This window comes from Garra rufa, chromosome 23 (assembly GCF_049309525.1).
Source record: "Garra rufa chromosome 23, GarRuf1.0, whole genome shotgun sequence".
Taxonomy (NCBI): Eukaryota; Metazoa; Chordata; class Actinopteri; order Cypriniformes; family Cyprinidae; genus Garra; species Garra rufa.
Window position 1 is genome coordinate 11,816,797 of NC_133383.1, and position 27,855 is coordinate 11,844,651.

The 27,855-nt window shown below is 35.4% G+C and overlaps 1 protein-coding gene across 1 annotated transcript; it reads left to right on the forward strand.

Annotated features, from left to right (window-relative positions):
• The first annotated feature begins 531 nt into the window (after positions 1-531).
• vezf1a (vascular endothelial zinc finger 1a) lies at positions 532-27,717 on the forward strand. The gene is made up of 5 exons (XM_073829216.1): positions 532-567; positions 13,164-13,933; positions 18,450-18,519; positions 19,364-19,529; positions 22,764-27,717. Exons 1-5 carry the CDS (start codon positions 532-534, stop codon positions 23,120-23,122), a joined length of 1,401 nt encoding a protein of 466 aa, XP_073685317.1. The 3' UTR covers positions 23,123-27,717.
• Positions 27,718-27,855: the final 138 nt, after the last annotated feature.

Genomic DNA, 27,855 nt, shown 5'->3' on the forward strand with positions numbered 1-27,855 from the left:
TTATTTTATTTTAGTATTTTAGATTAACCAAAGCCCCAACACTTATAAATAGATAAATTAGGCCTTAATATGCATACTGTTGTATTTAAATGTATAAAATAGACTTGTACGTGTACAGATACAGATCTAGGATGTTAATCGTGTAAATGCAGATAAATCCTGCAGTCAGTCTCGCGCAGTGAGTTATGACGAGTCTCGCGACAGTTCTATGCTATTCATCAACTTCACTCCTGTTTTTTGGAGCGTCCCGAGAGTCAGTCGAGATGGAGATGAAAAACAGGGGAGCTCTGACAAACACTAAAGTCAGTACTTCAATATATTTAACCCCGAGGCGTAGACAGAGTGTGTTCTACGACAAAGTTTATGTAAATATGCTTTTAAAGTACCACGCTGCAAAACCGAATAGTGTTTTATTCATGAACTCATTCAGACTGCTGTTGTACTCCCCCCTCCCGCGAGTGGTACGTTCCGCGGGGTGGCGGAAGTCTCGCTCTGCCATGTTGAGCGCTTTGTTTTTGTGAGTGAGACGCGATGATGGAGCAGAGCTGGAGCTCTTTCTTATTCCAGGTGAGAAACTCTCTCTCTTAAACACACACGCACATTTACACTCGCACGCCGTCCGCGCTCCGCTCACCCACGCTACCGGCCTGCCCACTTCAGTCTGCTTTCTGAACAGAGATATTTGAAAAGGCGCAGTTGGAGCAAAACAATAGTAGATGAGTCCCGGGCGCCCAGCTGCGCTCCCTCTCTAGATGTAGTAACACTCAATCTCTGTGTTTACCCCTCTATTTCTGTATATCTAACCCTGTATCCCTCTTTAGCTTTCTTATCTGACTCTATATATGCAGCCCTGTGTATATCAGTTTGTTACTCTCTTTTATTCTGTCCCCCTGTTTACTCCTCTGTGTGCACTCCATCTATCCCGCTATATTTCTCTGTTACCCTGTCACTCTTCATCTCTCTTCCATCTATCTTTTCCTCTATTCCCGTCTGTTCATTCATCTCTCTGTTAACTTCTTTATAGATATTTCAGTCTGTTTGCACCTCTGTCAGTCTCTCTGTTTGTTCTGTGTCCACCTATCTCTCCATTTTTCTCTTTCTCTAGATCAGATCATCTCTTCATCATCAATTCCTCTCTCTTTTTGTTTTTCTCCACCTCTGCCTCCATCTGTCTCTGTCTGTACCTCTAAGGTTCCCATAGTCATGAAAAATATATAAAAATTTTTTTAAATAAAATATTTACAGAAAACAAGTAAATACTTTCAAAAAACGTAAGTAATAAAAACCTCATATATTGTAAAATTATAACTTATTTATTACAGCAAAAGTCAAAGATAGTCCTTAGTCAAAAGGGGTGGGATCTATCTATCTATCAGCTTTGGAACAGCAAAAATCAGTGTAATAATAAGCTGCTGTAGTGACTCAGATCCTGAAAACTTGTTCACATTTAAACTCTCTTTATGAGGTGTTCAGTTGGATTGCATTTTGCTTTCTTAGTCACTTCTATCCTCCGGGCTTTCGTTTAACTTTCTGCTATTCATTATACCTTTCATTGGTTTGAATTGCACCTGGTTCCTCTGTATGATTTTCTGCTGCAGGATACATGTATATTAATATTTTTGAAGATCCTATTTATCATGCCTTGTGATCACAGAGCTTTTGATGTTAGTGAGAGTTTTACTGTAAGTACTGCTGCTATAAATTATTCTGGGGAACTTGTTTTCAGCACATGTTGAGCCATATGGATGAGTTTACTGAACTGTTCTTTACTTTGCATTTGTGACCCTGGACCACAAAACCAGTCATAAGGTTAAATTTTACAAAACTGAGATGTATACATCATATGAATACTCAATAAATAAGCTTTCTAATGATGTATGGTTTGTTATGATAGGACAATATTTGGTCGAGATACATCTATTTGAAAATCAGGAATCTGTGGGTGCAAAAAAATCAAAATACTGAGAAAATCACCTTTAAAGTTCTCCAAATTAAGTTCTTAACAATGCATATTACTAATCAAAAATTACATTTTGATATATTTACAGTAGGAATTTTACAAAGAATCATCATGGAACATGATCTTTACTTAATTTCCTAATGATTTTTGGCATAAAATTAAAATAAAAAATTTTGACCCATGCAATGTAATTTTGGCTATTGCTACAAATATACCCCAGGTTTTGTGGTCCAGGGTCACATTTATGTGTTATGTATTACATGTGTAATAGTGTATGTAACATTGTGAACCATACTTCACTTTATTTTTTACTTAATAACCTCAGATAAAGCTGATATTGATTTGCAAGATATCATTTTTCCATAAGCAATGGATGTTTGAGGTCCTGTTTTGCCCTTGAAGTGCTGCACGACTGAGTCATTTCACAGTCAGTCCTCGGGAAGTGAGATAGACAAGTTTGATCTAATGTGACACATGCCGCCACACAGTTTTGCAAAGTTTGTTTCTTTCTAATCGAAAAGAGATTCAGATTATTACAGATCAGGCTGAAACCTGTGGCAGGTAGAGCAGCTGTTTCACTCTGATTGGTCAGGCAGCTTGTGTTTTTGATAGAGCATCATAGTGAAAGTGGTGAGTTGAGCTTTAGTCATGAACTTGGTGAGACTGCAGAAGCTTTTCTGAGGTGAATCATTTCAGTGGGTGGGCATATCATTCAGGTGTCTAGGGATGTACTTTTTAAATGCCGACTTGGTTTAAGTTAAACTAGTTGACCTCAGTAATCGGTTGTTAGACAGATAGTCTCGTCGTGACCTGTCATGACCTAGTGTAGCCTAGAGAAAGTAGAATTCCCGTAATCTATTTATCACCAAGCTGAGGTAGGTTTGTGACTCATGAGTCACTGACTCATAAAACATCCTTCATTTGTTGATCAGACGCACAGCGCAGACGAGACACACATCAGACCTGCTCTGTCATCTGCGGGGCCCATTCGCTTCTTGCCTTTAGTGTTCCTGCCTAACAGCTTTAGGCTTTCATATTTACTTGTGCTGAAGATGAAATTTTCATGATGAATGAAAGTGGTGACGTCCGACCGTCTGGGATGTGAGCATTGCTCATCTGAGAATGTTTTTGGAGTCAATGCCTCAGTCGACTCACCAGAGTGGAAATGTTTGCTGGGATACTCTCTCAAATGTTTCATACAGCGTCACCGTTAGGGTCAGGTGGTGTGATACTATATATCAAGAAACAGTATGAATGTGTCAACAGACCAATCTGTTTTACTATTTATTAAAGCTGCAAAACAATTAGTCATAATTAATCGATTCAAAATAAAAGCTTATGTTACATACATAGAATATATGTGACCCTGGACCACAAAACTAGTCATAAGGGTCATTTTTTTATCTGAAAGCTGACTAAATAAGTGTCCCATTGATGTATGGTTTGTTAGGGTAGGACAATATTTGGCTGAGATACAACTATTTGACAAACTGGAATCTGAGGGTGCAGTAAAATCCAAATGTTGAGAAAATCACCTTTAAAGTTGTCCAAATGAAGTTCTTAGCAATGCATATTGCTAATCAGAAATTAAGTTTTGATATTTATGGTAGGAAATTTACAAAATGTCTTCATGAAACCTGATCTTTACTTAATATCCTAATTATTTTTAGCATAAGAAAAATCGATAAATTTGACCCATATAATGTATTTTTGGCTATTGCTACAAATATACCCATGCCACTTAAGATTGGTTTTGTGGTCCAGGGTCACGTATATGTGTGTATTGTGTATATTTAATATTTATATATAAATAAACACACATATATGTATTTAAAAAAATATTTGAATGCAAACACTTGTATTCAAATTATATATATATATATATATATATATATATATATAAAAAATATATATAAATATTTTAGATAAATCTGACTTTTATATATATATATACACACACACGTATGTGTTAGTTTTTATATACATAAATATACACAGTACACACACATATAGTATGCAAACATAAACTTTTATTTTGAATCGATTAATCGCGACTAATCGTTTTGCAGCTTTACTATTTATACCACAATTTTTTTTTCAAAGGTTCTTTCACAGTGACTTATATTTATAATGTATTACAGCCTCGATTTTAGCTGTGTTACATCTAGCGCTGGGCAATGATTAATCGTGATTAATCGTATCCCAAATAAACTTTTTTGTTTATATAATGTATATATCTGTGTGCTGTGTATATTTAATATGTGTATATATGTAAAGACACACACATACAGTATATATTTAAAAAATATTTACATGTATATATTTATATTCATATAACTTATATTATATATGAATGTATTTAATATATAATCATAACATATTTATCTTAAATATACATGCATGTGTGTGTGTTTATATATACATAATAAATACACAGTACACACACATATATTATGCACACAAAAACTTATTTAGGATGCGATTAATCACGATTAATTGTTACCCAGCACTTGCCTATATGTGTTTTTGCACTGATGGCAAAATTATGAAATTCATCTTCGAATTTGCATCCATCAAGTATAAATGCCAGTATATGCAAGCATTCAAATCAATAATTAATATTGAAGGAGAAAAAAAATACAATTAGTGTTTGTTTATTTTGAATTCTTTTCAATAAATTCATCAATTGATTATTGAAAAAAATGATAGAAAATTTAGAAAAATAGTAAATTATTTTATTGCCTTTCATTTATTTATTTTATATGGACAAAAACAGACATATGCTATGATTATGTAATATATTCAACATTATGGGGTTGAATCCAGCAAAAATTATTTTAATGTATGCAGTTACCGTGATATAATATCTCATAGCATGATGTAAGATTGTGGTTATACCGCCCACCCCAGTCCCAGTGAAACACAAGCCTCATGCATCTGTGAAAATGTGTGAACTGCAGGGAGATTATGCATTGGGATTTGTCCTTTAGGGTCTAATAGTTGTAAACAGCTGGGTTGTGTAGTGTTATGAGCTGTTCGCCTTCCCACAAGCTCCCTGTTCCTTTTGTACTGTTTTTTTGCCCGTTTAATCACCCTTTCTTCTTTGCTGTTTCTTTTCAAATTCAAATTTAAGAAAGCTTTACTCGAAAATGAATTACCATGTGTTTCAGCATCCAGCCCGGGCCCGTTGCGGATCGCCATTGTGCGGCCGCTGGCTTTTCAAAACTCCTTATTCTCTCGCTGAACTCGTTTTCTCTGTTATTTACGTTACACTGACCTCAGCCTTCAGAGCCGATTTGTATCAAAATTGTCAGAGTGGCGTGAAGACGCAGCAGGGCTACAGTCATTCTGCGTCACACGCTCACAAAGTTCACGCACACACACACACACACACACACACACACACACACACACACACATATGCACGCAGCGGCCTAGTCTAGACTCGCATCCCCAGATGTACCCAGTAAACTGATGACTAGGATGCTATAAGGAAGTGAGCGAGCAGGTGTGTGTGTATGTGTGTCTGTGTGTGAATATGTGTGTGTAGATATGCAGTTCTCCTCATGAATAGAGGAACCAAATCAGAGAAGACTCCCGCACAAAGACCCCCTGCAGATCCGTGAGGGCATCCCCGCTCCGATTTGTGTCCATCACAATAGAGCAGATGAAATAAGGAGCAGAAAGAAGCGTTCATTTTTCTTGTCCTGCGTCTGCCTGCGTCGCGGTCAGCCCTGCGAGATGGATGGATGACGCTGAATGCGAGAGGTCAGGTATTTAACCCTGCCCTCTCCGTGATTGCAGGAGAGCGCGCATCTTAATTGCGGTGTCCTCTTTTCGCTGCGTCTGCAGAGACCAAACTGCATCACTTGCTCCTGATTAAGAACGTGCAAAATTATATAGTTTTAAAATCAACTAATGAACCCTTTTCACAGACTGTGATGGTGTGTTATTAACATCATAAATATAGTTTTTATGTTTTCATTTTGAAAATATTTAATATAACACTATACTTGGTTTTGGTACCTTCAATCACAAAAAAAATAGTGTTTCTAATACAGCAGCTGAAGGCAAATTTGACATCTTTCTCTCTTCTGACCAGCATAATATTTTTTCCTTATTTGTAATGTCACATTTTTCAATACTGGAGCAAACGGGAATGCAAAACTGATATGTGTTGTCGTTTGCATTTACCATCATAGAAGTATCACAACTTCTGCTTCTGAGAAGCTTGAAATGTTAAACGCATCCATAAAGGCTAGTCAGGAGATCATGGCTATAGAATTACATTTTCTGATTTTTTTTAAAGCTATTTTTACTTGACAAACACCTGTCTACATTTGTACATTTTAATAAAAAATAACACACAAACACAGACTGAATGCAGTGCTTTGAAAGAAAGACTTCTTTGCACACGACTAATCAAATTTGAGACTGTGCTGGTTTAAGACCTTAAGAACACTGTCATTTTTTTTAGTATATACAGTATATATATAAAATACTGTATACAACAAGCAATGCAATACTTTGCAAGCCAAATATTCATCAAATGACCATGAAATAAATATCAAAATACCTTTTTTGCACAAAACTATTATAGTCATTCTGACATTTGAGAGACAACAACTCTCTCTTTAAAGGGAAAGTTCACCCAAAAACAAGTACACAACGAGGATTCTGATATAAGCCAAGAGGAGACTGGCTTTCCTTTGCTTAAACAAAACTTGTACATATTCTCACAAGAGATTACGCTACACCTACGTCCTACGTCATCCGCAGTTAGCGGAAGAAATTATGGTTTATAAAGTTTTAAATATGGATATTTTTCTTACACAAATGCTTCAAATTGTTTCAGAAGTCCTTTATTAACCTCCAGAGCCGTGTGGAGTACTTTTTATGATGGATGGATGAACTTTATTGGACTTCAAAATCTCAACACCAGTTCACTGCCATTATAAAACTTTTTTATATATATAACTCCAATTACATTTGTCTGAAAGAAGAAAGTCATATACACCTAGGATGGCTTGAGGGTAAGTAAATCGTAGGGTGATTTTCATTTTTGGGTGAACTAGCCCTTTAAGAACACTGTCAGCATGCTAAAACCCTCTTTATTAAGTTCAGAAATAATAGTTTTTTTATAAATGAACTAGTCCAGTTCAATAATCAATTAGTTTGTAGGGCAACTAGTGAACCCATTCTTAGTTTCCTTTGCCTCTGAGAATTGACAGGCCTTGTTGTTTTATCAAGAGAGGGGAAGACGTTCCTTCAGGGGCTGAGTCCTAATAACCACCTTTGACCTTTCACTGACTTCATTCATGGTTTAAAACCTACATCTGATTTTTGCTCATTAGTTGTGTGCGGTTGGGTAAGGTTTTTTTTTTTTTTTTACCAAGCTGGTTTGGGGCTGTTTCTGTGGTTTGTGGGGGCTGTGCCTGTTTTAGATGCTCCATTGAACATCAATAGCGGGTGAACAGGGCGTTTGCCGCACTTTATCGGGTATTTTAAGCGCCTCAGGCTGTGGTTGAGAAGTTGGATTCATTTTGGTTAACCACTTCGTTAGGACTGTTTGTAAATGCATTGGATTTAACTTTTATACATGTCCACAAACTCCCAGTTTGGCAGTTGATGTGTTTGTGATCGTATATATTATTTTCCCTCTCGTTTGTCCTGGTGTTGTGGCTCAGAGATCAGTGTCTGCCGGGGCAGGTGGTTGGGATGTAGGTTAGCAGTGAGTGTCTGTAAGCTTTTGCCCCTGGCTGTGTAAACAAATCCCTCACGCTGCTCTGTGTGTGTAAGGGAGAACTAAAGGAGTGCGTCCAGCCTCCCAGAAGCCTCAGTAAACAAACAAACAAACATCCACCTCAGTTTCCAGGCCTGCAAGGTGGGTTTTGCTGTGTGTTCAAGCTGGCTGCATCCCAATTCACATACTTCTATGCTCTGAAAATAAATTATTCACTCATAATGGGAAAGTATGCACTTTTTGAGTTGTAATTGGACAGTGCGTCAGTATTGTGTCACAAAACCACATCATAAAATTGCATCATACATTTTTAAAATGCTGTGGCTTTCACAGATGTAGACTTCAAATCATTTCTTTATTCTTTGTTGTATTTGTGAAAGTCATGTTTTCCATTTATTGATTTGAGAATCACCATCAGCAAAATAACATGTAATTTACTAGAGGCTGTGACAAAATATGAATTGCTGCAGTCTATTCAAAAAGGTTTTATTAATTTGAATGAATTGTTTAAAAAACGTTTGAATGAATGATTCAATGATTCACTCATAAATACTTCACTTGTTTCATCACTGAATGAATCAACATTTTTGAACAAATCTCTTGAATGAACGATTTAACTCTTTCATAAACAGTGTTGGGAAAAGTTACTTTTAAAAGTAATGCATTACAATATTGGATTACTCCCTAAAAAAATACATTAATTACATCCCTAAAAAAGTCACTAATTGCATTACTTACTCTTCATGGAAAGTAATTCATTACATTACTTATGCGTTACTTTTTAAAACTGGGCACTTTGCTTGTTTGTTTTTAAAAAAAAATTTTCATTACCGAATGAATCAGCGTTTTTGAACAGATCTCTTGAATGACTGATTCAGTGAATTACTTAAATTCTTTAAATTTTTTTCATTACAGAGTGAATAAGCGTTTTTGAACAAATCTCTTGAATGAATGATTCAGTGACTCATACTTTGCTTGTTTCGTTACCGAATGAATCAGCATTTTTAAAACAAATCTCTTGAATGAATGATTCAGTGACTCATACTTTGCTTGTTTCGTTACCGAATGAATCAGCATTTTTAAAACAAATCTCTTGAATGAATGATTCAGTGACTCATTTATAAATACTTTGCTTGTTTCATTACCAAATGAATGAACGTTTTTGAACAAATCTTTAAATTATGTATTTAATGACTAGGGTTGGGAATCGAAAATCGATTCCGATTCTGGAATCGGATACTTAAGATAAAGAATCGGATACTTGTTATAAAATTAAAATTTCGATTCCTCATTTCGATTCCTGGGTGCAATTTTCCATCTAGTGATCTAACAGGACCTTCCGCGCGTGCAATCTGCCAGGACCTTACGTGGAAATGTAAACATCAGTCGATAAGATGGATCGCGGTAAGCGTTTAAAAGTGTGTCTACGCTTTGTAAAAACCGAAGACAAATCTACCGCTGCACGCAAACTTCATCTTAGAGATCTTCAAGGGACAGATTTTAGTCCTGCGCCTGCCCGCTCCAAAAGGAATAAATGTTATTTCGTCCCGCAAAAGCCCACATAAAAGTAACTTATACCTCCGCGGGAAGACCGGTATCTACTTCATCTCTTGGCTGCATGAAACAAACCCACCCGGTAATGTAAAGGCAAAGATGATCAGAGTAATAGTAATAAACCCGCGCGTGCCTAATGTATTCCTTCTTGTATATCAGAGTCGTACATAAGGCACGCGTAAGTCCGCTGTTGATTCACAAACTATTCATGCTTTCGGGACTCTGATCCTTAGTATTTTTGCGTGAAATTTCAAAATATTTGCATAGTTTTCAAAATGAATGTCCTGTTAGTTTTTTATAATGAATGCTTTCCCATAGAGGTGGATCTTGTAAGGGTCAGTGGTGTTTATGCACGTATGAGCACCAGCATAAACAGATTTACAATTACTGTATTTTTAATTTATATGTTTATTTTATAATAAATACAAACAGTAGATATTCAGTCACTTAAGAAAGAGTACTCTGAAGTTGTGAAGAAAGTCTGAATTAAATAATTTAGGTGCTTTAAATCTGTATATGTATATTCATGTTAAAAAGTTAGAGCAGAGGGTTTTCTTTTAAATTCAAAAGTATAGCTTTAATTTAAAGTTTGTTAGATTTTTTTTATAACATGCAGGAGAAAAATAAAAAGGCAAAACAAATGTTTAGGTTAATAAAAAAGGTTAAAAAATAAACACTTTTAGAGGAAATGTCAGGCATAGGGGGGCCTTGCAAAATTGACCCGAGAAGAAGGGGGCCCTGATATAAAAAAAAAAGGTTGAGAACCCCTGTAATAAAATAATATGTTGCAAGCTAGCACTGAAAATAAACATGTTTGATATATTAATGTTTGACTTTTGTGTTTGTTGTTGTTGTTGTTTTTTTACTAAATTGGAATCGAAACTGGGAATCGAAAAGAATCGGATTCGATAAGTGGAATCGGAATCGAAATCGATAAAATTCAAACGATACCCAACCCTATTAATGACTCACTCATAAATACTTAGCTTGTTTCGTTACCGAATGAATCAGCATTTAACAAATCTCTTGAATAAACAATTCAGTGGCTCACTCATATGTACTTCGCTTGTTTCATTACCGAATGAATTAGCACTTTTGAACGTACCTCTTGAATGAACAATTCAATGACTCACTCATATATACTTTACTTGTTTCATAGCCGAATGAATAAGCGTTCTTTGAACAAATCTCTTGAATGAATGATTCAGTGACTTACTCATAAATATTTCGCTTGTTTCGTTACTCAATGAATCAGTGTTTTTGAACAAATCTCTTGAATGAATGATTCAGTGACTCATAAATACTTAGCTTGTTTCATTACCGAATGAATCAGCATTTTTGAACAAATCTCTTGAATAAACAATTCAGTGACTCACTCATATATACTTCGCTTGTTTCATTACCAAATGAATTAGCACTTTTGAACGTATCTCTTGAATGAACAATTCAATAACTCGCTCATAAATACTTTGCTTGTTTCGTTACTGAATTACTGAATATTTGCTTACATTACTGAATCAGCGTTTTTGAACAAATCTGTTGAATGAACGAATAAGTGACTCTTTGATGCATCATTTGTTTCATTACTGATTGAATCAGCATTTTTGAACGAATCTCTTGAATAAACGATTCAGTGACTCACTCAAATCTTTTCGTCACCTAGCGGAGAAACAATGTAATCAACATTGTATTCAACAAACGTTATTTGAAGCACCAATTTGAAGCAAAAATTACTTTCAACAGATTTATTTTGTATTTATTTGTAAACATCGGTGATTTATATCATAACTATAAATGGTTGAAAAGACTTGTGAAGCGGTTTAATGCCTAAATATAATAACTCTCATCTCGTTCTCATAGTTTTCGAATGTTCCGGTATGACTTTATCAAAGGTTTAATAAACAGACAAATTGTTGTCATTTAGAAATAAGTAGGTGATAGAATCAAGATCGCGATCTTTTAACGATTAATCACGCAGCTCTTCCATTTATCCATTGATGTATATTAATGTCCATCGAACACAACTATCTGTAGTGTAAATGCTGCATCTCCTCATCATCTCGTTCACAGGTTTAGCTGAGTTTGTTCCTGACCCGCTGAATCATCTTACTTGTGTTACGGTTAATTTTGCAGTCACATGAAGAACCAGGAGTAGATCGGTTTACGGCGGCCAGATTTAGATTCCTCATCGGCCCGGCGTTGTTTTTGAGTTCAGTTAATCAGAGCGCACAGCCTCTTGCCCTGTACCCAGCGTTCATGCCAGCGTGTGCTCTATCACGACTGCAGCGTAATCTGTGTCATTAGTTTGGGGCCCCGATGACACTTTTGATAACACTGTGAATCATTCTGAATCAGGAATTCTGAGTCCAGTCATTAGCCCAGCATGCAGTTCTGTGGTTAAAGAGGGAGAAACTTGACTCATTTGATTTAATGAGAAGTTTCTCAATGGAGTGCCTCTTCCTCCTGCCAGCTGTCGTGTCCAGTGTGTGTTTGTATGTATGTAACGTGAGCGTGTGTGTTCATTCCTGAACTTCTGCTCATCGTTAGTCACCCCACAGGCTGCCGGAAGTGCTGATGGGAACACAGAACACACACACACACACAGCAACTCTGTGCAAGATGGACTTTATCATCTACATCCGTGGGATCAGAGTGTTTCATCTCTGTTCAAACGCACTGGAGCCCCAGAGTTAAATTCTCCTGAGATTTTTTTTTTTTTACCTGAGGAAAAGTAAAATAAAAGTAAAACCAGTGTATCTGTGCAAAAGCGAATATGTGCTTATGTGTGCATATATATTCTATTATTATTATTATTATTATTTCTCATTCTATTAATTTTATTTAGTGTTTTGTACTAATATTTATGTCTATTTATTTGTTTTTCAACAGATAACAGTTTTAAAATGATAGATTTTTGGGTTTTATTTATTTCATTATTCTATTTTATTTAGTGTTCCATTTATTAATTTCTTTCTATTATTTTAATTTTACTTAGTTTATTTGTATTTGTATTTTATTACTTAATATATTTTTATTATTATTCAAATTTGATTTTATTCTGTTAATTTTATTTAGTATTTTATACTATTGTTTATGTCTATTTATTTATTTATTTATTTATTTAAACCGATAAGTTTTAAAATAATTTTTTTTTTTGGGGGGGGGGGGGGGTTATTTTATTATTTCATTATTACATTTATTTATTTATTAATCTAATATATTTTCTATTATTATTTAAATTTAATTTCATTCTATTCATTTTACTTAGTATTTTACACTAGTATTTATGTGTCTATTTTATTTTTTTAAAACAGATAACCGTTTCAAAATTATTTATTTTTGGCATTTTATTTTTTTTTTTATTTAGTATTCCATTTTATTTATTTCATTCTATTATTTAGATTTTACTTGGTTTATTATTTGTATTTTATTTTATTAATCAAATATATGTTTTATAATTGTTAAAATGTTATTTCATTCTATTAATTTTATGTTAATAATATTATTTTAATTTATGTCTTTTTGTTTATTTATTTATTTTGCCAGATAGCAGTTTTAAAATGATTTATTTTTGGAATTTTATTTGATCTATCTATTTGATTTAGTATTCCATTTTTATTATTTTCATTATTTTATTTTACTTTTATTATTATTATTATTTGTTTTTATTTCATTTATCTAATGTATGTTTAATTATTATTCAAATTTTATCTTATTCTATTAATTTTATTTAATATTTACTACTATTAATTATTTTTTTCAGTTATTAAGTGTAGAAATTCTCTCTCTCTCTCTCTAGCACATTTTTATCAGCCATAAGTTTAGTCAATATTGCAATTTTTTTTTTTTTTGGTCAGTGTGTCACTGTTTTTAACCCCCCTGCGTGGTTCTGTCTTCTCCTTCCAGCAGGCTAATGAAGCCCTTCACCACCAGCACCAGGTGGCCCCGAACAGCCTGCTGCCACTGCTAAACTCTGAGCCGCAGGACCAGAAGCCTGTGATGCCCATTCCTCTGGACCACAAGCCTCCCGTCAGCGCAGCAGAGCTCCTAAAGGACAACGTAGCCAGCGGGACAGGGGGAGGAGGGGGTGGCAATGCCGGAGGAGGTGGTCCAATGCCCGTGGTCAAGAAAGAGCACAAGAGCAAGACGCCGTTCATCTGCGGCTACTGCAACAAGGCCTTCCGCGACAGCTACCACCTCCGCCGGCACGAGTCCTGCCACACCGGCATCAAAATGGTGTCCAGACCCAAGAAGACGGCGCAAGCGGCACCCACCATGGTCCCACTCATCTCCACCATGCCCCGCGAGACCACGGGCGATCCTTCTTACATCTCAACCGTCGCTGGCATCCTTTCTACGGCGACCACTTCCACATCCTCCGCTTCAACCATCATGTCCTCGACGTCCATGTCCAATGTGAACCAACACAGTGCCCCCAAAAAGCCACCCAAGCCCGTAAAGAAGAATCACGGCTGTGAAATGTGCGGGAAAGCCTTTCGGGACGTTTACCATCTGAACCGTCACAAGCTGTCGCACTCGGATGAAAAACCGTTCGAGTGTCCTATATGCCAGCAGCGCTTTAAGAGGAAAGATCGCATGACGTACCATGTGCGCTCACACGATGGAGGCGTCCACAAACCTTATGTCTGTTCTGTGTGTGGAAAGGGCTTCTCGAGGTAAGTAAAGCTTTTGCATTTTTTTTTTAGCTAGCTTAGCTTATTTTTTATTTTATTATTATTTCATCCTATTATTTTAATTTTGCTTAGTTTATTATTTTTATTATTATTATTTGTTTTTTTTATTTGATTAATCTGTTGTTTTTTTATTATTATTATCTTATTCTCTTCACTTCATTTAGTATTTTATACTAGTATTTATGTGTTTATTTATTTATCAACAGATTTATTTGAGGGGGTATTTATTTATTTTATTATTCTATTTAGTATTCCAGTTGTATTATTACATCCTGTTGTTTTAATTTTTCTTAATTTATTATTTGTATTTTATTTTATTAATTTAATATGTTTTTGTATTATTATTAAAATGTTATCTTATTCTATTAATTTTATTTAGTGTTTTATATGATTATGTGCCTATTTATTGTTGTAAACAGATTTATTTTGGCGGTTTGATTTAATTATTTTATTTATTTTAAGTAAGTAAGTAAGCTTCCAGTTAGCTTAGATTTGTTTTTGATATTGGGCATTTAATGATTCTATTTTAGATTCCAATTAACAACTCTGGTTCTGTAATTATATTTATAGCATTTCCTCTCTTTTTTATAACATATACTGCTGAATATTTTTTACTTTTACTTTTATTATCAGTGTTGGGACTGTTGTGCTGCTTAAATTTATTTTATTTTTTCAGAATTTTTTTGATGATTAAAGGGTTAAAAAGAACAGCATTTATTCAAAATAGCAATCTATTCTAACAATTCTTTAAAAAAAAGTCTTTGCTATCACTTTTTATCAATGTAACACATACTTGCTAAATTAAAGTATTAATTTCTTTCAAAAAAAAAGGGAGAATAAAAATTTACTGACCACAAACTTTTAGATGGTAGTTTATATTGTTATAAAAGATTTATATATTAAATAAATGCTGTTCTTTTTAACTTTTTATTTATTAAAGAATCCCAAAAAAAGTATCACAGGTTCCAACAAAATATTAAGCAGCATAACTGTTTTCAACATTGATAATATTCACATAGAAAACAGTTATTTTACATCGAAATAATATTTCACAATTTTTTTTAAACAAATACTTGTATTCAGCAAGGATGTATTAAACAATTGCTGTTCCTATGAATGTTCAATTCAACAAAAATTGTTAAAAAAATAATTATTACTGCTTGAGCAGCAAATCTGCATTTTAGAATAATTTCTGAAAGATCATGTGACTGAAGACTGGAGTAATGAAAATTCAGCTTTGCCATAACAGAAATAAACAACAATAAAAAAAGGGTATTCACTGTGATTTTAATAATAATTGCAACCATGGTGAACATAAGAGACTTTTATGACAAGTAGTGTGTTTAATTTTTAGCATTGTAGTTATTGTCATTTATTACAACAAACTTGTTGTTTTTAATTTCTAAATATATCTTTTAAATACACTAATTGTATTGTACAATAAACTGATTCGTCTCTTAAAGGTTTTGAGTTCAGTAACAGTTCGTTTCAAGTTGGAAATGAAAAAATAATCATAAACTACTTTGATTTGAGACTGACTTCTTTTTACTGTTTAATTTAAACATTTTTTTGATTTTGATTCTCATTGGATTATTTCAAGCAGATTTAGCCTGAATTAGACTACAAACTCAGAACGGCGCTAAAAAGCATCTTTTTGCACTGTAGATTTAGTAGCTTGGTATAATTGTTAATGAAACCAAACATCATGGATATTGTTTTTTAATTTAATTTAATGTTGATTCTAAATAAGAACCAGTTCTTAATATAAATCGGTACAAATATCTAGATATTTTCTCTGTAAACAATATTAGAATATGCGTTAATGGCGAATATGACTCATTTCCATCCTGCATGAAACAAGGCTGTTTGTGGATTCTGATGATGTCAGTGCATTTAATATTGTCTGTTGAAATATGTGTTCAAAGCTCGAGCTGAATCCACCATCTGCTGTTCTGATGATGTTAATGTCGTCTCGTTCCTATTGGCTGCTGCTGGCTGATTTATAGTTGTTGTGAATGGATCTGACTGGCTGCCTTTGTAGGGCCCAGCATGCCGAGGGTCTGCGTGAACAGAAGGAGGAGGGGGTGCTCTTATTCCTCTGTTATTCCCTCCTTCCCTCCTGTTTGTTCTGTCTTAGAGGATCAGCGCTGGGGTTTCCTTTGAGTCACTCAGGGGCCGCAGACATACGGCTGCTTTAGGAGTCTCGTCTATAGCTCGTCTATAACGTCCCTGAATATCCGGGAAAGCGTCGGGAGAGGCCTCGCTATCCCTGAAATTAATCCTCGGATTATTAATCACGCACTGACACAAGTCATAGCGCAGAGATAAAAGGAGCTGTTTTTAGAGCTCTGGCTTTTCCTGAGAACACCACCTGAAAACAAAATGTCCCGGTCTCCTCCGGCAGGTCTTGTCAGGCTCATATGTAGTGCATTTTTTAAACCTGAATTTAATTGTTCTCCTTCACATCTTCGTCTTCATTTGCTTTCACTGCGTTATTTTGTTCCAAATTGTAGTAAGATTGCAAAATACTTTCGTTATGAGTATGAGAGGAAGTTTTGAGGTTGCAAAAGTTTCAATCTAATAGTTAGAAAGTGTTATTTTAGTATTACTAAAATAGATACTACTTGAAACTATTATATTATTATTTGGTTGATAGATACTGCTTGACTATTATAATTATTATTATTGGTTTGTTTTTATTTGTATGTTTTCATTTTTTTTTTTTACTTCACGTCTCTTTGTCGGTAATGTTTATTTCAGTTTTAGTTATTTTAGTGCATTTTGTTTTTTATGGATTTAGTTTTAGATTTATTATAGTTTATCATTCCATATTTATTTTATTAAAAGTTCAGTAAAATTGTACTATTATGAAATATTATTACAATTTAAAATAGCCATTTTCTATTTCTATGTATATTCAAATGTAATTTATTCCTGTGATGGTAAAGCTGAATTTTCAGCATAATTTTTTGCTCAGAAACATTTCTTATTATCAACAGTTGTGCTGCTTAATATTTATGTGGAAACTGAAACTGTTTCAGGATGCTTTGAATATTAAAGTTCATAAGAACAGCATTTATTTAAAATAGAAATCTTTTGTAACATTGTGAATGTCTTTACTGTCACTTTTGATCATATTCACACATACCAAATAAAACTCTTAATTTCTAAAAATAATAATAATAGTTTTATGCCACTTTGTGCACCTTGAGTTGGAAAATGTTTTCTTCCTAATAATAATTCAGTACGCAAACAGTATGGGCAGTCGAACTTACAGTATGTTTGCACTAGGGCTGTCACTAACAATTATTTTGGTAATCCTGTAATCTGTCGATTATAAATTGTAAAAAAATAGAAACTAAATTGGTTTAATGTATCATGCAGCCTTGGGAAACGGTCTAATAATGCGTTTCATAAATTCTCGTTCATGGAATGCATCACTTCCTGTATTTTGCTGGTTACTTGACATGGACAAAATGCAACCAATTTTTTTTTTTTAAATCAAGTGCTCCAACCTCTTAAGTAGCATGGGTATATTTGTAGCAATAGCCAACAATACATTAATACAATACATTCATTTTTGATGAGTAATATGCATTGCTAAGAACTTTATTTGGACAACTTTCTCAATATTTAGATTTTTTCTGCACCCTCAGATTTCATTTTTTCAAATAGCCAAATATTGTACCATGCTAACAAACCATACATCAATGCAAAGCATATTTATTAGGGCTGCCCAATAAATAGCATGCGATTGTCATGCACATCTCGTCAGTAAAGCCGGTTCTGTGAGTAGTAGTAAATCTCCATCGTGTGCATTCAGATGGAGCAGCGTTTAATACACAGAGCCGTAGATTACTGACAAGCTACGCAATATCGCGTTCTTAAGCGCTCTTAATTATTAACATGATTTTGTGTAGCTTGTCGTTAATCTACGGCTCTGTGTATTAAACGCCGCTCCATCTGAATGCACATGATAGAGATTTACTACTAATCACAAAACCGAGTTTACCGATAGAATGCACATGACAATTGCACGCGATTTATCGTGCAGCCCTAATATTTATTCAGCTTTCAGATGACGTATAAATATCAGTTTCAAAAATTGACCCTTGTGAGGGTTTTTTGGTCCAGGGTCACAATTGAATCGAGTAATCGTGACAGCCCCAGTTCACTCCAAAACCTCTAGTGTGAAAGCAGCATCAGTTTGTGTTCTGTTAGCAGCTGTGAACAGTGAATAGTTGCTGGTGTAGGCCACTATTTACTGTAAGCCACATCTGCAAGCATGCTTTCTAGCTCACGGCACCTGATGAATCTGCAGCTCAGAGGCGGACTCGTCAAAACTGTCTCTCAGAGGCAAAGTACAGCACCTGAGCCTGCTGGTTTTGTTCTCTGAAGTGCACACAGATGCAGCTGGTCCCAAAATCCAGTGGCTGTTACAGAGACATAATGCTGTTTTCTTCCTTGCTGTGTATTTCATTTTTCCCTTTCCTTTCAGGCCTGACCATCTCAGCTGCCATGTGAAGCATGTTCATTCTTCAGAGAGACCTTTCAAATGCCAAGTAACGGTAAGAACTGGAACCCATTTATCCAATTTATGCAGTTGAGCCTCACAACTCTTAGGATCTTTAGTTGCTGGCAATCAAAAGATGGTAGGTTCCAACTGTAAAAGGGTTAAAGAGATATTACACCTGTTAATTACTCACACTCATGTCGTTTTAAACCCTCAAGACCTTTGTTCATCTTCGGAACACAAATTAAGATATTTCGGATGAAATCCAAGCTTTCTGACCCTGCATAGACAGCAACACAACATTCAAGGCCCAGAAAGGTAGCAAAGACATTGATAAAATAGTCAAGGGTTCAACCTTAATTTTATGAATCTACGAGAATTTTTTTTTTTGTGCACAAAGAAAACAAAATTAAAGTCTTATTGTCATAACACGACTCCTGCATCAGCAACATCACACGCATATGTCGTGGTACTTTTGTGAATGAACTGTTATTCAAACTGTTGAATAAGTCATTTTCTTTGCGCACATGAAGTGTTCTTGTAGCTTTATAAAATTACTGTTGAACCACTGATGTCAAATCGACTGTTCTAACAACATTCTTACTACCTTTCTGGGCCTTGAACGTGTCAGTTGCGTTGCTGTCTATGCAGAGTCAGAAAGCTCTCGGATTTCATCAAAGATATCTTAATTTGTGTTCCGAAGTTGAACGAAGGTCTTACGGGTTTGGAACGACATGAGGATGAAAAATCAATAACAGAATTTTCATTCTTGAGTGAACTATCGCTTAAATATTGATGACTTTTTGAAATAAAAATGTAGTTTACATCAATTTGGATAACTTAAAGAAAACTGATTGAATTTGAGCATAAAATAATGTAATTCTGCATGTCTGTAATAGGCCTGTACATCAGCCTTTGCCACCAAAGACAGACTTCGGTCGCATATGATTCGGCACGAAGGGAAAGTCACTTGTAACGTGTGCGGAAAGATGCTGAGCGCCGCCTACATCACCAGCCACTTAAAAACACACGGCCAGAGCAACTTCAACAACGCCTGTAACAAAGGTAAGTGAAACGTGATTGGCTGGCCCAACGGCCAATCAGCCGGTAGTGCGTACAACGACTCTCCCAGCCTCTCTGGGTGACTCATGTAGCTCTAGAACTAGCATTGTTTTACTAACACATGAACACATCTTTTCCTCTAAACTCTCTTTTCTGTCCCTTCAGCTTCCAAACTCTCCCACATACTTAAGTGCAGTAGGTTATGAGAGGTGACTTTTCTTTTCCTGCTCCGTTAGGAGATTTTTAAATGACCAGAATGACAGCGTAATCTGTTTACAATAAATGATGTTCCTTTGTGGTCTCCCACAAGTTTTCAGAACATATTTTAACATCCACAGTAATTTATTTCCATGCTTTCATTACGTCACAAGTTATTCTGGAAACTTAGTTTTGGACATTATCCCATTCCTGGCCTGTTATGTTACAGGTTCCTGGTTTGACAAAAGCAGGTTTTAGAAGCCAATCTTAGATGGGGAAAAAATGGATATCTGATGAAGCACAAAGAATCTTGGTAGTGAAGTCTCTGTAAAGTAGACATGAGAGCCATTTAAAGAATTTTTTGTGTTTCTGTTCAGAATGATACTTGAACAAGGTTTACTTGGCTTTTTTATTCAAAGTCCTGTGCCGTTGGCATTATTTATGTTTGTTCGGCATTGCTTCACTTGGATTCTTCAGAGTTGTTTAGACATTTTTTTGGTTGTGCAGTCCATCATGTTTCATTGGTCATGGCATTTGACTCGTTTGTTCAGATCTAAAGTTAGTCAAGCATGTCAGTGTAGAAGACCAATGCTTCGCTTTAGGCAGAAACTGCTCGGACTGAGCCGGATTCTTTCTAAAGATGTGTACGACAGGGTCAGGAGTAGGTCAAGGGGGCAGATCTACTGCAAGAATGAAAAGAGGTCAGCAGTACTCTGGAAATTTGTTCTGTCGTTTACTTTAATTAGAATTTAATGGGTAGAGTTCGCCCAAATTCGTGCCTTAGATCTCAGTTTGTCTCAGAGCTGTTGCACTATTTATGTGTCCTTTTCAGTCAATTTTTTTCATGAATTAACCCACTGATCCCCATCCCATAATCTATCACTGTCATGTAGTTTAGTTTTTTAGCATGTCTTGATCATGATTAGCTCAATTTGTTATAGTGAATTGTGAATTTTTTTGTTTTCGTAGAATGATAGAATTTAGTCGAATTGTATATTTCAGTAACTTAAATCTCTGAATGTTTTGGTTTCAAGACAAATTCTCTCTTTATCGACAGAATCTGTGACCATGTTGTTGATTACCACAGAATATTATTTTGTAATAATATTTTATTAAAAGTAAATTAAAAGTAATTTTTTTATATAGTATAATAATATTAAAAATGTGATATTAAAATATAACTATATACATGTTTTTCTATATCGGTTTTATATTATATTAATATTATTTTCTCTCACCTCAGTTAAAAACAAATAAAATTATTTGCAAATTTAGTTATTCTATATACAAATACAGTTTAAGTCGAAAGTTTACGTACACCTTGGTGTATCTGCAAAATGTTAATTACTTTGCCAAAATAAGAGGGATCATACAAAATGCATGTTTTTTATCATTTTTTTATTTAGTACTGATCTGAATAAGATACTTAACATAAAAGACGTTTACATATAGTCCATATGAGATATAATAATTGAATTTATAAAAATAACCCCGTTCAAAAGTTTACATACACTTGATTCTTAATACTGTGTTGTTACCTGAATGAAACGCACTTTTTTTTTTTTTTTTTTTTTTCCGTTGTCGTTTAGTGATAGTTCAACTGACTTCTGAACAGTTAAACTGCTCACTGTTCTTCAGAAAATTCTTCAGGTCCCACAAATCATTTGGTTTTTCAGCATTTTTGTGTATTTGAACCCTTTTCAACAATGACTGTATGATTTTGAGATCCACCTTTTCACACTGAGGACAACTGAAGCACTCATATGCAACTATAACAGAAGGTTCAAACGCTCACTGATGCTTCAGATTGAAACACAATACATTAAGAGCCAGGGGTGTAAACTTTTGAACAGAATGAAGATGTGTACATTTTTCTTATTTTGCCTAAATATAATATTTTTTTTATTTAGAAATGCCCTTCAGAAACTACAGAAGACAAAATAAATTCAAAAAGTTTTTACCCCCTGACTCTTAATGCAAAGTTTTTACTTCTGAAGCATCAGTGAGTGCTTGAACCTTCTGTAATAGTTGCATATGAGTCCCTCAGTTGTGCAAAGATGGATCACAAAATCATACAGTCATTGTTGAAAATGGTTCAAATAAACAAAAAAGCTGAAAAACCAAAGAATTTGTGGAACCTGAAAGAACAGCTGACAGTTTAACTGTTCAGGACAAACAAGGAACTCATAAACAACTACCACAAAAAAAACACAGCTGTGGATCATTCAGGTATATGTAAACTTTTGAACGGGGTCGTTTATAAATAATAATTTGAAATATTATTTTCTCTTGTGGACTGTGTGTAAATGTCTTTTATGTGAAATATTTTATTCAGGTCTGTGCTAAATAAAAAATATCATGCATTTTGTATGATCCCTCTTACTATGGTAAACAAATGAACTTTTTGCAGATTCTGCAAGGTGTATGTAAACTTTATTACATATAAACTGTATTACATATTACAATTACAAATTATATTGTTATATACTATTATATCGTAAAACACAAAAAAAATTGGTAGCATTGTTAACAGTAATACCCTTATAATGGATAAAGATAATTTACGCCTACATGCTGTCAATAGAGCTTAACCTGTATTGAACCTGCAACATTCACATTAAATGGAAATCAGATTTTGACACGATAGTCATGTCTGAATTCACACTGAGCATAAATGCTGCAGCCCTGCATTGATAAAAGTCCCATAATGCATCACAGCAGGCAGCTGTCTGCCCATCATAACCCTCTGTTTGTTTCTAAGTAGGAGATTGGCAGTGGAACCACTCAGGGCTCCGAAAAGGTAAAAATGAAGCGAAAAAAAAAAAAGTGGAAAAGCAGATATGCACACACAATAACAGTTTGCTCTTTTCTGTCTCCGCTGTTGATAACAGGAAGTTGTATCAGAAATGCTCACATGTATCTGTTGGTCTAGGTTTTGCCACACCAGTCTAAACACCCAGAGAGTTTGGGAACAGAATACACACAAACCCACAACACATGCTTTAACGCTTCTCCTGTCTCTTTGTCTGTGCTCCACAGACAACTCTGAAGTCTGCATCTCTGCCTCCACTACGCCGGTCTCGGTCACAGCCCCCATCACCTCTGTAATGAACCGCGGCAACACCAGCAACCCCGTTACCATAGCAGCCCAGATGAACATCTCTACCAACACGGTCAACATCACGTCCCCCGTCAGCCTGCAGCACCCGGTTACCATCACCGGCCCCGTGAACATCGCATCTGTCAACATCCCAGCCACAGCACCCATGAACATCGCCCACCCGGTGGCCATCACCACGCCCATGCCCATGAACATCGGCGGCCCGCTCAACATCGCCATGAGACCTATGGACACCATGCCCTTCCTGTCCCAAGTCTTGCCGTCTTCTCCCTGGTAAAACCGGGGGCGCTGACCAGCATTCTTGCCCTGGCTGCCGTGCTGCTGACGTCTGAGTGGCGTGAACAAACCCATCCCCTGGCTACATTGCAACACTAGCAGAAGATTTGCACGGATTTGCAACTGTCTCTGGCCTTTGAATTTGTTTGCGTTTTGAGCAGCGCTGTAGCGGGGCATTTCGCAAGCTCCTCTGAGCACTTCAAACCCCGACGACAGACGTTTTTAAGGACAAATGCAATAATTGATGTGCATTTCGAACACTTTTTTAATGAGCAGAGTGCCGGTGGGTTCTTCAATGATGTTGAAGTGTAACCTGCTAATCAGTATTTAAGGAAATTCGTTTGAAATGGACTGTTGCTTCCATTGCGAGGGAGGATTTTTAAAATATTTTTTGCATTATTTTGATTTTGCGCAGGGGTGTGAGTGTGTGCGTGCGCTTGTACGTGTGGCAACTCTGAAGAGGTACAGTAGAGAACTTTTTTATTAATGGTGTTCGTCAAGACACTGTTTACGACTTTTCAGTTTTTCTGAGGGGAGGGCAGCTTCGTTCTCTTATTGTTTACGTGGCCATTGTTAGCTGTCGCATGTTTTCTTTTCGCATACAGAAGAAAACGTTTGGAGGAAGGAAAGAGAGTCTTGCACTGAAAGCATATCCCTAGTCTAAAGAGGCAGTATTATCTAAATATGAATATCATGATGTGTCCCATTTGTCATTTTAAACGTGCTCAAAAACTTCCCTTTTGCACAGTGATGCACACTTCACAACAGATGCATCACTGTTTGCGGATCAATTCTGAGATTTTCTGAATGCATCACATTTCTTTCTGGAATCAATTCTGAGCTTACTTTTTAACAGCAGATGACGCTCTCATCTAGTTAATCAGATAAATGTAAACACTAGGGCTGCCACCCAATAGTTGACTAACCGTTAATCGACGACAAGAGGCTTGGTTGACCAATATTTTATTAGTCGCTTAGTCGCAAAAAAAAAAATAAAATCCACAGGAAGTGGCGAAGTCATGCAGTCCGCGACGGACAGACCGCTAACAGCTGGTCTATGTGGTAATATACATCGGGCAGGACATCCAAACGCTCATCTATCATTCATCGACCTCAAATATGGCTTTTCTTCTAAAAGATGTATGTAGTAGCAACTAATGTTAAGCTAGAAAAATGTGCGCTATCAGGGCTCTACGCTTACTTTTAATAAAAGCAACTTTATTAAAAGTATGTCATTTATGTCAAAATTTTTAAAAATTATATTTTATAAGTTTTTTAAAATTTCTAATTAAAATAACAGAAGAACAAGTGAAATTAGAATAAGTTACCAATCAAATGAAATCAGTATTAACAATTTATTTGAACTACAGAGGTGGCACAGAAGAACACAAAAGTTGCTTGTAGGTGTATTTTCATATGTTTAATGAGGCTCAGAGGTGGCATGAGTGCAATCAAATTCAAAATTCAAATTCATGTTGCGACTAATGTTTTAAATATAAAATTTCGAATACAGCAATATTAAATAATTTAAATAACTGAAAAGATACTTTAAAAATGAAACTAAATCTGACAGTAGGTGGCGGCAAGTCACTGATTTAATTACTGAATCATATCATTCATTTAATTTGTTCAAACAGCTAATTCATTCAGGAATAAAGCAAGTCTTTATGAATGGGAAATTGAATCGTTGACTCAACAAAACAACGCTGTATTTGAATGGAGATGCGCAGGGGCTCAGTTGTGACTTGTTTTAGACCAGTTTTGATGACGAAATATAGCAAAATCAGACATAATGTTATAGTCAGATAATATAAGTCACTTAATATTAACTTCTTGTTTATTTAACTGTTGTATTACATCAATATCTCATTTACAAACTCCCTTAAAATCATTAAAAGCTGTCTTAGTTCTTAGTTCATCGTGATCTCACAAAGTTCCATTATACTCTCTACACTGCACAATGAACACTCTCTCTAGTCTCTAGACTTTTTGTGAGATATGTCTGTGATGCATTACTTAACGTTGCAAAAACCTTTGAAGCTCCCCTCAGCGCAAACACAATTATGCTGATCAGATCAGTTGCACATGATGCTCCTAAATATTTTTTTTCATGGTCGCACGCAGTAGTTTTCAGTCGCAAATGCAAGTGAAATGGTTGAACTGTAGAGCCCTGGCTATTGAAGTGTCTGTGCTGAATAATAGCACATCTTTCAAATCTGTAAAGACTCTACGTTCATTTGTGTGCACTCACAATAGCAACGAAACATTGCGCTTTTGTAAAATAATTACAGCAAACAGGATGTGCTTTCTGCCATCTTGGTTTCTGTAAACTTAAGTGCAAAAATTCAAAACTGTGCATACTTGCCTTACAGACATGAAAAATATATCTATAGAGAGTACAATGTTTACTTTTAAGTCAACAATTCAAAGAGAAAACAAATATTCTCCGATTACGTCACATAACTACTGTGGAGATGACGAGTCAGTGTCGCAGTTTTTATCTCTTATACCGAAAACAAAAAAAGCCCTAGTTTATCATTAAATTATTAAAACATTAATGCAGTCTCCTTGCTGTTTTTCCCAGACACATTTATAATTATTATATCTGTGGCAAGCTTTTTTGCATGCACTTGAGCGCTTATTAGACTATGTAGGCAATAAAAGGCTCATTATTATGAGTTACATGGTTTATTAATAAACGTACTATTAAATTAATAGTCGACTAATAATTTAAAATGAACGACTACTAGTCGACCAGAAAAATCTTTAGTTGAGGGCAGCTCGAGTAAACAGCCCACTGTGAACACCCAACCTTTTCGAACTTCATGAATGATTTTAGGTTCATGTTCGTGTACGAAATTGTAAGCAAGCAGAGTACGGCTGTTAAAAACTAAGCTCAGAATCGATTCAAGAGAGAATCGCAATGCATTCGAAAAATCTTGGAATTGTTACAGAATTATTTTTTTGATTCGTAAATCATCGGTTTATTTTCCCAGCCCTAACTACAACAGTCTGTGCTGCATTACGCATCAAACTGTGAACTCAGAGGAGGGCAAGTGTGCCATTTGGGACAGGGTTTATGAGCTGTAGATAACCAGCTCACTTAAAACAGCGCCATCTATTGGTTGGAGTACCATGTTGACACCCTTTGAAGTTTTAATTTGGATTTTGCCTGTTAAAAGTATTTTATAACCATATTTTTAGTATTTTTATATAATGTTTTCATGTTCTCCCCATTCTAAAAAATGTTCTGCAAAGATAAATGGGCTGAGAATAGGAAACAAACTTAAATAATTCCAGAAAAAATGCGTTGGAATTATTCATGTTTGTTTGTAAATATATTTCACTTCGATTTTTTTAATTTTATTTTAAGTTTTTGTTTTGTTTTAGATTTTCTTTTGCTTGTTTTAGGTTTGTTTTGTGCTATTTTAAGATCAGCACCATCCTGCTCCTTTTATTTTGGCTCCAGTGGTTTGGATTCTGTAGATGATAGTATTTTCCTGTAGTTTAAAGCCCGGAAGCACCATTTAACATAAAAGCAGGTCTTCAGTCTGAAATGATGGAGAATGTTTACAGACTGCCTCTGGAAATTTCTACACTGTGGTGGGTGGGTCTGTTTGGACTAAAGAGTTGAATATTTCTGTGTTAATGAGAACAGAACAGTATAAGTAGGAAGAGTGAGCCGTCACTCGCTACACGTTTCTGCCATCAATGTGAGGGAATTTAGGTACATTATGTCAGCCACTTCCTCTACATGCTTCCTGTGGATGGAGCAGATGCCAGAGAGAAGAGACTGCTGTAGTGAAAACACTAATTATTCGACTTGTATGCAAATTTTTTTTTCGTGGGTAGTTTTCCCGCCACAACCTGTGATGTGACGATCTGGAGTGTCTGAATGGATGCCGTCCACCCCAGCACTGAGTCTCAGGAAGGGGATGCTTTTTCCTGATCAGACACAATGAATCCCTGATCTGTGTGTGTGTGTGTGTGTGTGTGTGTGTGTGTGTGTGTGTGTGTGTGTGTGTGTGTGTGTGTGTTTGTGTGCGTGTGCGAGGCGTTTGATTCTCCCGTCACACTAGAACAAACAAAAGCATGTTTCCATAGTTTAGTTTGTGGGAGAGTGCGAATGCACGTTTATGCATTTCATGCTAGATGCATTACAATTGCCTCTTTTATTTGCCAAATTGAAACCAATTATGAAATCCAATGAAGTGAAGATTTTTGAATTGAGTCTAGCGTCGTTTGTTTCGATTCAGTTGGTGAACTGGATGATTTTTGGAGCCCCTGTGAAAGCGGTTGAATGTATATGTTTGTACAGAAGTGTTTAGCTCAGAAGATCTTAGAGTACAGATAGACAATGTGAGCAAAGAAAAGCAAAATAACCTTTTATAAGACTTTTGTATTAGTACATTAACAATGGTAATTTTGTATATATGAAGACTAGGCTTTCTGAGTAGCAGAAAGGAAAACATTCCTACATTTTTTTTAAATGTAAGTTTGTCAGAAATAATTATGTAAACATGCGCAATGTTTTATGTGCCTTTTATTTGGGTTGTCTAAATAAATAAAAAAACTGTAAAACAAGCGTTTAAGACAGATCTACCAGCATTTATTCTCTTTAAAAGTGCCAAAATGTATTGCATAAATTTGAAAAAGCTCCATCTAGATGTTTGTCTGCATGATAAAATTGATATGTCATGTTAACAATAATCTTTTATAACTTTCTTGCTGTCT

Excerpts from the sequence above, each read along its gene's own strand:
- vezf1a (XM_073829216.1), top strand. The coding sequence starts at position 532 with ATGATGGAGCAGAGCTGGAGCTCTTTCTTATTCCAG. Across the intron at positions 568-13,163 it reads GGAGCTCTTTCTTATTCCAG|CAGGCTAATGAAGCCCTTCA; the intron begins GTGAGAAACTCT and ends TTCTCCTTCCAG. Across the intron at positions 19,530-22,763 it reads CAACAACGCCTGTAACAAAG|ACAACTCTGAAGTCTGCATC; the intron begins GTAAGTGAAACG and ends TGTGCTCCACAG.